Genomic DNA, 12,000 nt, shown 5'->3' on the forward strand with positions numbered 1-12,000 from the left:
AGTGACAGTCAAAGCGGCCAATCACAGGCAGCGCCCACCATTACCGGTTCCTTCTGACCAATAGGATGTAACAGCGTGCAGATGGAGTCACAGTCAGACTGTGAACTCTTCATCTGGCCTCGGAGATGTGGTACAAAAAGGTTTTGGAGGGATGAACTCAATTAACACATAACCTACTTTTTCTTATTTAGGCACAAATTAAAATTTAAGAACAGAAAACAATTTATATGTATGTCTTTAAGATAGTGAAAGTTATAGCAAATACTGTTCCTTATCAATGTGACTGTTATTTAAATTTTTACTGGAGGTATATATTCATTTTTATCTGTTAAAATCACAACTTGTTGTTAAACTGTAATAAGCCATTAATAGGAACATTTGAACCTAATATTAAACACCAGGTTCTGAAAATGCCTTTGGCTGTTGTTTTTCCTTCTCGTTAATTAAGGTTAATGGGGTTTACTTCTTAATAATTAACCAGTTCTGCAGTTAGAAATGTTAACAGTCATTGATGAACTAAAGGGTCGTGATGAGTTTCCCACTTTAATAAGCCAACAGGTTTGCAGTTGTTTGTAAGTCATATGGTGTGAAGAGAAAAGGGCCAAACATTCTAATAAACCATAAATTCTGCACTTTTAAATGTCTTTAATAAAGTGTAATTCCATTTTTTGAGAGTTTTTTTTCAAGTTTGCACTAAATGTTGATACATTATTTTGGTCCAGATGTGGAAGAGGCAAAAACATCTGCTGGAGAGATTTATCACAACCTAGCAGCTCAAAAGTTGTTCTTATAAAAGGCTTGTAACCACTCTATAGACATTAGTAAATTATTTATTAATGAAAAGCTTAATCACAACTTGTTTATAAAAAAGGCGCATTATCACTTCTTAACTTACTCTAAAATAATTATCATGCAACCAAATAAACCTTTTGCTTCTACTAAATCATTTTGTTTTACTTCTAAACCATGATGTAGTAGTTAAGTAAACGGATCCTTTAGCAACCACAAACAAATATAGTTAGAAAAAGGCTCCTCGAATGAAGGCATGAAGGCACTTTAGTGGTATTGTACTGGGGGCTTTTTTCTGCAATGGGATTGTATCGCAGCTCAAAGAACAAGCTGTCCAGTTAATGCAATATGACACACTGATAAGAGGTTGGTCCAAGACAAGCAGACAGACAGTTTTGGGTCAATTTAACAATCTCTCTAGTGCCACCATCAGGACACATCTGATACATCTCTTTGGCCTGCAAATCCTTTGGGCCACAGAACCATCCCTCCCATAATTCCACAGGTTAAGAACAGCCCAGCAAATAAAATATTGTCATTTTATTTCTGCACGCATTGTTATGTACAGACTATATTTCTGTTTAGATACATTTCACTATTTCTTTCATCTCTCGTTACTGGATCCAAGTGAAGATTAGACACAATACAGTTTGAATGTTTCATGTACAAATGCAATGACTTATGAGTAATGAGTCAGTTTTAGGCTTCCTCAACTCCAATTTATCCATTTTAGCCAACAGCGTGTCCTTTGGACCTTTGTTTGGTTTAAAAAGAGAGTTTTAATGTCAGTGCAAGATAAAACTGCTATGACAGTGGTAATAGTATGAGACAAAGAAAACATTTTGGAAACATTTATTGTTATAAAACCATCATCCATTGACTGTAGTGACTGAAATCTATTTAAAGTTGATTTAAAAAACGAAACAAAAAGATGACAATATGTGAACAACCACTTTTAAACCTGTAGCTTCAGTGTGTTTGAGTGTGCTGCATCCAAAGAAGCACACAGTAATGTGAATGTCTCACTTCTCCCTTCACAGAGTCGTGGGGGTCAGTGTCCGCTACAGAACAGCAGCAGGGAGGGAAGTAGTGTCCTTTTAACATGGCGCTTGGTGTTATGGGAAAAACAAGTCTCGGAAATGTAGTTTCCTTTCTTAGTCCACCACTCTGATTTCTGCCACTTCCAGATTTTAGTACACACAGGCCAACTTAAAGATATAATACGTATGTACCCAAAATACAGCTACAGTAGGATTGTTTACATGGAGAGGAAAAGACATAATATTTAGTGCAAACATATTTCTATAATATAAAACTACAGTTTCTGTGTGGTTCTCAGTCGCTGAGGTAGATGGGAAAACTGGATTAATGGACAATTCTTTTCAGATATGATGCTAGATAATGATATTCATGATATCATTTAAAGCATTTGCTCACTGACTAAACTGATTATTACCCCACAAACTGCAAAGTACAGAATATAGCCTGCAGTCCCAATGCCACCTGGTGCACAGTTTTACAATTCAGGCCACATCCCTCTTGCGTACTTGAATTTCCCTCGGGATAAATAAAGTATCTATCTATCTAGAACAACGTTATTTACCAAACAGTACAGTGGAAAAAAGATTTCACCTTGTCAGTGATTCAGAAGTAACGGCATCCTAAATACAAGTTACTGTTACTAAAAATAACACCTAAAAAAATAGCAGCATTGTGAGTTCAGTTACTTAGGTTTAAAAATATATAAGTGTGCTGAATCAGATTAGTTAACTGACAAAGAAAGTAGGCACTGAAGCATACAGCAATACATTCACAGTAGACATATATCATATGAACACTAAATAAAACGTTCAGGCAATACAGACAACAAAAGTGTGGCATAAAGGCAGTACAATAAGCATAAATGAGCTGAGGTTTCAGCTCTAGTATCTATCTATCAAATGATAATGTGTTTGACTAATTGTCCTGATAGCTTTATTAATTAACTGAAGGTAAAACTGTAGTGAAATAAAATGCCAGACTCTTTCACTATGCGCTTTTAAAAGTGACACATTTGGGGCGTCCTGGCAGCGCATATCACGTCCTTAACACAGCGGCCCAGGTTCAAATCCGGCCCCTTTGCTGCATGTCAGCCCCTCTCTCTCCCCTGCCTTTTCTGTCTCTCTCTACTGTCCTCAAAACAAAGCAAAAAAAAAAAACAGACAAAAAAACACAGTAGTGATACATTTCCCCCCCGCTGTTTAGATCAGAGCACAATCTCCAGGTCATAAGCAGTTCTTTCCTGTTTGATGTGCTCAACGCTTTTCTCATCCGGAGGAATCAGCAGCAGCTCACATTGTTCCTCCTTCACAATATCCACCTTCACAATATCCACCTCCTTCTTCTTAACAACCCTTGGTTTGCTTAAAATGTAGTCGTAATTTCTTTTAACCTCAAGTAACGCAGAGGTGAGGTACTGGGGGGAAAACATATTCAGCGAGGGTGGGAGTTCGGGATGTTGAGGGAGATGGGGCTGAACGTGGGTTGCGAGATAATCTTTCCTTGAGTACCTGGGTACTGGCGGAGGTTGGCGTTTCACAGGGGAAGGTTTTATTAACACTGGTTTAGGGATCTCTGATAAGATTCTTGTGTATGAGGCTGGAGGTAGGGCGTTACGGGTCTTGGATACAGCGTTAGGGGGTGCAGGCGAAGCGGTTGTCTCCAATGGCGTTACAGTCATGGCGTTCTGAGCATCGTCATCAAGGTCAGCAGTCTCGTCTGGCTGTGCGCTCTCCAGTGGAGCGTTTTCTGGCATCACATTACTGCCTAAATCCTGAGGCTCGATGATGGACGAATCCTGTTCGGACTCGGTCTGTGGCAGGTATAAAATGTGATTATGACGTTGACAGAAGAGCACGCCACACCTGCCGCACTTCCTGCCATCCTTGACATGGAGCAGCTTGTGACGCTTGAGGTAATGACTTGAAGTGAAAGATCGATCGCACATGTTGCACGGAAAGGAAGGCTCGTGGACACACTCAGTTAAATCTGCGTGACTTGTGAAGAGCTTTCCACAAATTTCACAGATAAAAGACCTTTTTTCCTCATGCAGCTGTTTGTGTTTTACAAGCTGTGACGCATTGGTGAACTTGCGATTGCACAGCTCGCACAAATACCCACCTGCTGGTACAAATACAGGTTTTAGGAGCACAATGGCACTTTTGTTGAGTTTTGGGATGCCTGCTGGTACTTTAAATGACGGTTCTGCCTTGTGTGGGCTGGAGGTTGTTTGTGATTTGATTGTTTTGCTTTCGGTTTCAGTCTCTCCTTCCTAAGAAACACACACACATAGAAGTAAAATTGCATGCCTTCTTAACACAATAATAACACAAAATAAAATATACTGATTTTATGTTTTCTAAAAGCAGAAAATACAAGGAGTAGTTGCTACCTTTGGACCCGATGGAGACGATGGCGTCTCTGTTTTTTCCATCAAAACACAGGACTGAAGGTCCGCAGGAGAATCGACTTGAGCTGGAGATGTTCTTCTGTTTGTTTCAGCATCGGCTGTACGACGGCGCTTTTTTCTACGACCGTAAAACCTTTGGAGAAAAAAGAAATTGTGAAAACCAATTGATCTGAGTGCATGGCAAGGCTGTGACAATGCACTAAATAGTTAAAGCGGTTAGCTGCTGGCAAAAACGTAATGTCAAGTTTAAAGTGGAAGATAACCTCACACTGTAATGTAGTAACCATATTTATACAGCATATATACGTAAATGTTCTATCCCAATAAAATGTGTTATGTGACTGTTTCAATTTCCTATTGCAGCACTTTAAATATGCTCGACTACAGTTCAAACACCCAGAAATATTCAGCTGCCCATCCTAAATTAAAAAAAGCAGCAAATCCTTTCATTTGAGAAGCTGAAACCAGAGACTTTTTGTCATTCTTGTTTGAAAAATCTGAATAATTAATTGTCTGACAATAAACTAATCAATTAATTATGTAAGTTGGACATAAAAAAAACTGTGTCTTGAGCTCAAATGATCCCCTCAAACCAAAAAAAAAACACAAGGGTCCAGATTTAGGTAATAACACATGAGAGATTAAAGTAGATTTTAATAAAATCATATGTGCATTGTTGCTGGGTTTGGCGACACAACACATGATCACAAGTTACAGTATGTCCTTGCAGGTGATCTATATAACAACATGAATGTACATTTCTTACCATTTGGCCTTTTTCTTGGCGCTCACGCTGTGTTCAGTGGATGTAAACACAGAAGGCACAAAGTCTGGACTGTCGTGGTCCATGGACGCTTCCCCTAGAAAAACAGGAAAAAAACACACATTTTCCACCATGTATCTACCGCAACCAACTCTTGCAAGCTGGTGTATCATGTTAGTAAGATAAAAAAAGCATTGTTATGTTTACCTGATATAAAATGAGCGCCACAAACACGAGCATTGGCTTTGAGCTCCCCGGTGCTGCCGTTCACTTCTCGGATCGCTTGTAGCCATAACCGTCTCCGGTTGGCCTGAAACGGCCGGTATCCGGACGGTATTCTGTACAGTTTGAGTTTGCTGGTTGAGGAGCGTCGATTTTTACAGCCAGACACACAACAGGCCGACATTTTACTCTTTTAAAACCCCCCAGTTGGGATTCAGTGTGTTTAGCTTCGGTTGTGGAAGTTATCGGCAGCAACAAACTTCGGCTTCCGTTGCCAAGATGCGCGCGCATCCTGGTGAAGTAAAAGGGGAATACTCGGGACGGTTTGTTTTTAACGGTTGATGCTAAACAACGAATAACATGACAGTTTATTTGTTGTTTTTTTAAACTTTTAAGGCAAAAAACAACGTCGAGCTTGGCGGGTAGTTGTTTGGTTAGTAAAACAACAGTGAATAAGAGAGTTTTACTGTGCCCTCTTTTCTTATACGGCTCAGTGTGACCAACACCACACGGCTCACTGAGGACCCCTGCTGGCCGGTGTTATACTGAATCCTGTATTCCTTAAGATTGTGCGACCACCTGGATATCTGTTTACATGTTTTATCACATTTTGTTGGATAAAAATAAAGATTACCAAACATATACAACAAGATCACACATTCACACAAGGCTGTGACCCATCAGAAAGTTAGTTACAGCCAGTGGTGTGGTGGTGCCTGGAGAAGTGGGTATAATCTTAATTTATGCCCTAATTTATATTTAAAGTGGCCCGTCCAGCAAAGGATTAACCTCATGTGTTGTAAACAGTGAAATATAACACTAGTCTTGCATATTTACCTCACCATGGGCCAGTAGTATTTAGACACTATCATTTAACTTCTGCATTATCCACAGAAAAGTCAGTACTGGCCCACAGGCTATAATGTGAGACTACATAGTTATGGATTTTGAGTGAAATATTCCTTACTCCATCCACTCATGAAAACTATGTCATGCTTTTGCCATCCTAGGAAAAACTTCTGAATGATGAGCATCAGAGGGGATTTAAAAGTGGGTATACCCAATGTTGACTGAAAAATAAGTGGGTATGTGTATACCCTGCAAATTTGTGATCCAGGCTATTAAAGGGTCACAATTTTGTTTTGACACTATCTAAATAGTGGTGTCACCACGTTTGGTAACATCTATTAAAATACAGAATGTGATAAACATATGATACAAACATTACAGGCGCAATATAGCTGAAATCCCTAATGGGGTCACATAATAATAAGGTTACTTTATTGTCTCCCATAAAGGGAAATTGTCTTGGATTGTGGGAGTTGCTGTATCAAAACCAAATATCACAATAATAGCAGATTAAATAAGATGTCAGGCTAATGTTTGCCTGACATAAAACACCCGAGCAAATTAGTCACTTAGGCATTCACTCTGTTCAAAATGACAAAAATACAAAGGCATACTTCTCAAAACATACACACCTTAGTACATAAATCACAAGCAAACAAACATGCCTCACATTACATGCTTACAGCTCTTGTGTCTATCCTCCAGGAGTTGCCCAGTAAATATGTTTAACTGACAGAGGGACAAATGAAGGTTTATAATTATTGTGCTTAAACGAGGAAGAAAGTCTGTCCACCCTTCCTGAATTCAGTCAAAATTACAATGTTGGTAAGTGGTAATGGAAATTGATTTGATTAGTTACTGCATTACTTACATAAATGAACCTACCCTTCATTGTAAATCAGGACAGCGATAACAAATATGCTTTTATGTGACAATTTGTGGACTAAAATTATTTTGTTACCACACACAGTACTTTAAACTATAATTTTCATTCCCTCAGAAGTGGCTTAATACAATATTTTCAGTTGAAATAGAAAAGTAGAGTTTGTTTATGTGTGTATGCTCAGAAATTAGCACCAGATCAATGTGTGTTTCATTTGTCAGCACTCAAGAAGTGCAGCGTCCTTGGTCTTCTCAACAAAGGTTTTACTGCAATAATTCCCAATAATCAGTGATGCAAACCTAATACACTTTCACAAATATAGTCAAGGGCACTTTAAAACATGAAGCATTTAAAGATTAAAGGGTCTCCTCTGCAGAGCCACACCTAAAACACATTCCTAATACTCCCACAGCTCCTCGTGACCATTAACAAACCACACAGAGCCTCATATTGTGTGAGGTACACTGTTCTCTCCTCTTACAGCTTGTAATACCTTTGCCATATGTTAATATATCCTCTGCTGTCTTGGGGGTGTATTTGTATAGCCCATTAAGCCGTAGCTGATGCTTTATCTCGGTCCAAATACCTTCCAGAAATCTCTTCTCTACTGTTCTGTCTTTATATTTAGCAGATTGATTCCATTTGTCAAAAAAAAAAACCTCAATCGCCCTTGAGTTTAATTTAGTTCAAAACACTGTTATGCATGTAGAAGCACTTGAAGAAAACCCTTTTTCAGAAACATGAAGGATGTTTCCTTCTTGTTTATTGTCGTTACAGATTGGACTTCTCATACTGGCATTAGTATCCTTTGAGCTTTCTCCTTCTTACCGTTGTATGTTATGTGCATCTCACTTTACATAATATGAATTAGTTATCAATTAACTAATAAGGAATAATGCAGAAATTAAATTAATTAACAAACAGCTAATGAGTAGTTGAATTACTGTGAGTGGATGATCAAAGTAATGCAGCAAGGAACTAATGGAATGGTAATCATGAAATAATGATGTATTCTTAATAAAAACTCAGTATAATGCAGCACCTTAACTGACGGGACAAACAAACAACTGATATATACATGACGAGTTGGTTGGTTGGTTAAATGTCATTTACCAGTTTATCAGGAATGATGTGTTAAAAAACTGGTCATTATGCATACATTTAGATAAGAACAGATATCTAGCAAAGCACTGATTGTTTAACATAGCAGTATGTTTTATCCACTAACCCTTAATTCAGGAGTTATCTAGGAAATAGATTAATTAGCAGTTATTACCTGAATTCATCCGTACTCATTCTTTAAGACTCAGGATTTTGTGAATCTTATTAAGTGTCAATTTTTCCAACTCTGAAGTGTAAATAATTAAATGAAAGACACTTACTGGGACACTTGGATAGAACCGAGCCATCGTGAATGTTATTAGTAACACCTGTGCTTTTCCTACAAGTTAAAATGCCTGCTGTGAAAAAGACCTGTGGTGGTTGGAGAAGGTTGTATTGTAGCATCTCAGCTCTCCAATTCCCGCCATCAGTTATTGTTCACTCAAGTGTTTTAATGCATGGTATCTCCCAAAACAACACATATGCTTCTAAAAATCAGACATGGTAGATTTAAACAAGTAAGACTGCTCATTTAATTTGTCCTTAGATTAAGTAACATTAAAGGATAAGGCTTGAGATATTATATATCTTTGATTGTGTCAACACATCCCATGTATATACTAAAACCAAAAGTGTCTGTCAGTCACTCAGTACTTTATTGACTTCCCCAGCTTGTCTGTGGCTCTCAGCCCCCAAACCTATTTGTTCCTACTGAAGACGTAAATCTTAGAAAACAACCTACAAATACACAGTATAGTTTTATTTTAAAAAGGCTCATTCATTTCCTCAAGCAGCTGGGGACCTACTTAAATAAAAGTGAATATTATATCTGTTTGGGAACATTTTTCTTCTGTGGTTTTGGCACTCTTTGGCAGCAGGAGGGTATGAACTACAGTGCCCATGTTCATAATAATGAATGAACATACTATAGAGTTACTCACTGATGTGGTTTTAATAGTCTTTGGAGGTGGGGGTCTGTGGAACAGAGGAATAAGATTTTGTTCTAAATCTTTTCCTTTCTTACATTTGTTGACAATAAGAAAAATATATAATATTAGCAGACTTATCCTTTGAGTCTGTGTCAGTACTCCACCAACAGATGTCACTGTTGTTTAATGAGGGGTAATGTTATCCTCTTCAGGATTTCAAAATAAAGGTGAAATAACATGACCACCTGACACCATTTAAAGAAGAACCCTTTGAAACAAACTTTGGTCATCCATGCCAAAATGTATATATATTATTATTTGACTTTATTAATCCTGCCCACTTACTTTACTTGTCTGAATCCTTCTCAAATACCTCACTACAAAGCTCAAACATGATTTTCTTTAGCTGTGATCAACTGTAGCCCAGGTGAGCGAAGTGCTAAACTTCATTTTCCCAAGAAGTGCATTTATTATAATTATAGTTATATTCTGCTATAAAGCTGCGTATGAGCGTTGAGTCAATATTATTTTATTTTCCACCCACACCTCAGCTGAAAAAAAGACCAGACTCCAGTGTTTAGTCACCACTGAACAGACCGACTGTGTTTCGTTCCACAAACAGACAATGAGTGCAAACTGACACCTGTGAAGCCTTTCTCAGGATTACAGGATTTTCTCTTGTAGCTATCATACCTTATAACCTTTTTGTACAATGAATTCCTGAGTCTCCTTTAGGATACAGTTGAATTGCTCATCAAGTGTGTTTCTCAATATCTACAAGCTTATGACCTGAAAAGAAATAAATTGGCATTGCCACTGTGTTCCTTCCCTCCCTCCTTCCCCTCTTCTCCCTCAAGGTGACTCCTCCATCTGCACCCTCTGTGGTCTTGCCAATCCCTCTCTCTGCAGCAACCATGGTACAGTTACTGGGATCTGATTTTCCTCTTCTTTTTGTGAGCTGTCACTATCTCACCTGTTTCTTGAGTTGTCCTGGAGCTATGCACATCAATCAGATCTCTGTACTGCTGCTTTGTTCCTCGTTTGTGTGTGTGTGAGTGAGAGAGGGGTATGTGGTTCATCAAAGTCAGTTGTGTAAGAACCATTTGATTAAAATCACAAAACAATATATTGTTCATCTATTTTTTCACCTATTTTTGTCTTATTCCATTTATATTTTCATCTCTTAGGCATGAGGTGTGTCTTTGCACTGGCTTCATTTCACTGCACAGCATCCCCATTTTAATTACCCTCTTCTTCACCCCTCCTCGCGTCGTTCTAAGTGGAGGGAAAGAGGAGGGGAAGGAAATTAAAGAGACTGAGGAGAGAATATAAAAAAAATTGTAAGAAGGGCGGGGTGGGTTGTGAGTGAATGGGTGGCCTGCTTTGGGTGAGGAGAGAAGATAGTAGAGACAGTGACGAAGAGATGCGAGCCAATCCCTCACTGTTTTTGTTCACAAGTGGGCCAATAATACAGTCCCTATTTTTAACAGCTAAAACACACAGTGTTGTTTTTAAAAATTCCCTTTCTATAAAACCTTTCTTCCACCGATCAAAATGATCTGTATTCATACTGACTTCAAGCCTTCCGGACCCCTGTATGCCCATCACTTACCATGCTTGACACTTTGCAGTAGGGCATGGGCGTGTTCCTACCTGGTGGTGCTGGCGCCTGTACACTAATGCCGACAACCTTTTCTGTTTACCCGACAGTGCAGCAACCCACTTCCACCGGGGAGTGTTGTGGCTGTCGCTCCTGCCATCACTCAGTTGTCTGGTGAAGGGTTGAGCCACTACAACGCAATTACACATTCATTTCACCCACACAGCCAGCCAGCGAGGCTCCCCTCCCCCTCATGCTCCCCATCTCCTCCCTGCTTTGCTCGGCTCTTTCTCCCCTCCTTTCATATTTCTGCAATGCCTGCCCTAACCCACCATCTACATCTCATGCCTGATGTGGTTCACATTCCTCCCTTACTCCTTTAACCCCAACCTCCATCTCCCATTTTTACCCCTCTTTCACACTTTCTTCCACATCTGCGGCAGGTTCAGAAGACATACACAAAAGAGGGAGGCAGAGCTGGGGAGGTGGAGGCCAAGGGCTGAAGATGAGAGACGGGGTAAAGGTAGAAAAACAGCATGAAATAGTGTGAAATGTGAGGGGAGGACAGAGTACGAGTGGATAGGGAGGGAGGTAAGGTTTACTGGATGGAGAACAGGCAGGGGGGGGAGTGGAAAGACTGGCTAATGATATATTGATTTGGCTGAGCCTGGGGCAAATAAGTAGGAGTATGTGGGAGGAGGAGGAGAGCCACAGCTTGCAGATGTCCTAAAACACCTGGGTGGGATAAGTTTTGTTTATTATATTCTTACTGAAGGGGAAGAGAGGCAAAGTCTTCAAGTAACTGAACAAGGCTTATGCATGTTTACACAACAACACCATTTATATTTCAACGTTGTATTGCAGTGCTTGCATCTAAAGAGCAAATTGAAGGGAATTTTAATTGGTTTTTATGTTAGAAAAATGATAGCTCAGCTGACAGTCAGAGTTCTGAGCTGGACCAGAATAATATCACAGCTTCTGGCTATAAAAGCAGGCATTTAGACAGCGGACAGTCATTGGGGATCGCATTATGTGAGATCACCAAGGGGGGAGAGGGAGGGATGGAGTGGAATTAATGGGATTTTGTACGTTTTCTCTTCATAATGCATCAAGGTGTGCATGTATGTATCTGTGCACGTTTGTCCCTGTGGGCAAATGGGTGAAAGATGTTGGTATTGATCATTAAATACTGTGCTAGGTCTACTGAATGAAACAGTCTTTATTGAACTGGAGAGTCAATGAAGGCATTGTGATAAGAAAACTGGAAATAATCTGGAATCTCACAGTTGGAGTCATCACACCGCCTGCTGGTTTAACATTTTAAAATCTGATATAAGATATCAAATTAAGAAAATAAATGTAGCTCTCACTGAGTTGACCTTTTTTTAAATCAAATATTCTACCTGGCTGATGTTG

The 12,000-nt window shown here is 39.3% G+C and overlaps 1 protein-coding gene across 1 annotated transcript; it reads right to left on the reverse strand.

Moving 5' to 3' along the window:
• Window positions 1-1,625: 1,625 nt before the first annotated feature.
• On the reverse strand, window positions 1,626-5,487 carry LOC118324807 (zinc finger protein 585A-like). The gene is made up of 4 exons (XM_035657278.1): window positions 5,208-5,487; window positions 5,004-5,097; window positions 4,220-4,370; window positions 1,626-4,099 (listed from the first exon to the last, which is right to left on the reverse strand). The coding sequence occupies exons 1-4, from the start codon at window positions 5,404-5,406 to the stop codon at window positions 3,035-3,037; spliced, it is 1,509 nt and encodes a 502-aa protein (XP_035513171.1). The 5' UTR covers window positions 5,407-5,487; the 3' UTR covers window positions 1,626-3,034.
• Window positions 5,488-12,000: the final 6,513 nt, after the last annotated feature.

Source organism: Morone saxatilis, unplaced genomic scaffold (assembly GCF_004916995.1).
Source record: "Morone saxatilis isolate NCDOM2014 unplaced genomic scaffold, NCSU_SB_2.0 Contig15, whole genome shotgun sequence".
Lineage (NCBI taxonomy): Eukaryota > Metazoa > Chordata > Actinopteri > Moronidae > Morone > Morone saxatilis.

What these genes read in the sequence shown, in the direction of transcription:
- LOC118324807 (XM_035657278.1), bottom strand. Translation starts at nt 5,406, where the DNA reads ATGTCGGCCTGTTGTGTGTCTGGCTGTAAAAATCGACGCTCCTCAACC. An exon ending in TGGCGCTCATTTTATATCAG is followed by an intron (nt 5,098 to 5,207) that starts GTAAACATAACA and finishes CTGTTTTTCTAG; the next exon opens with GGGAAGCGTCCATGGACCAC. An exon ending in CGTCTCCATCGGGTCCAAAG is followed by an intron (nt 4,100 to 4,219) that starts GTAGCAACTACT and finishes TGTGTTTCTTAG; the next exon opens with GAAGGAGAGACTGAAACCGA.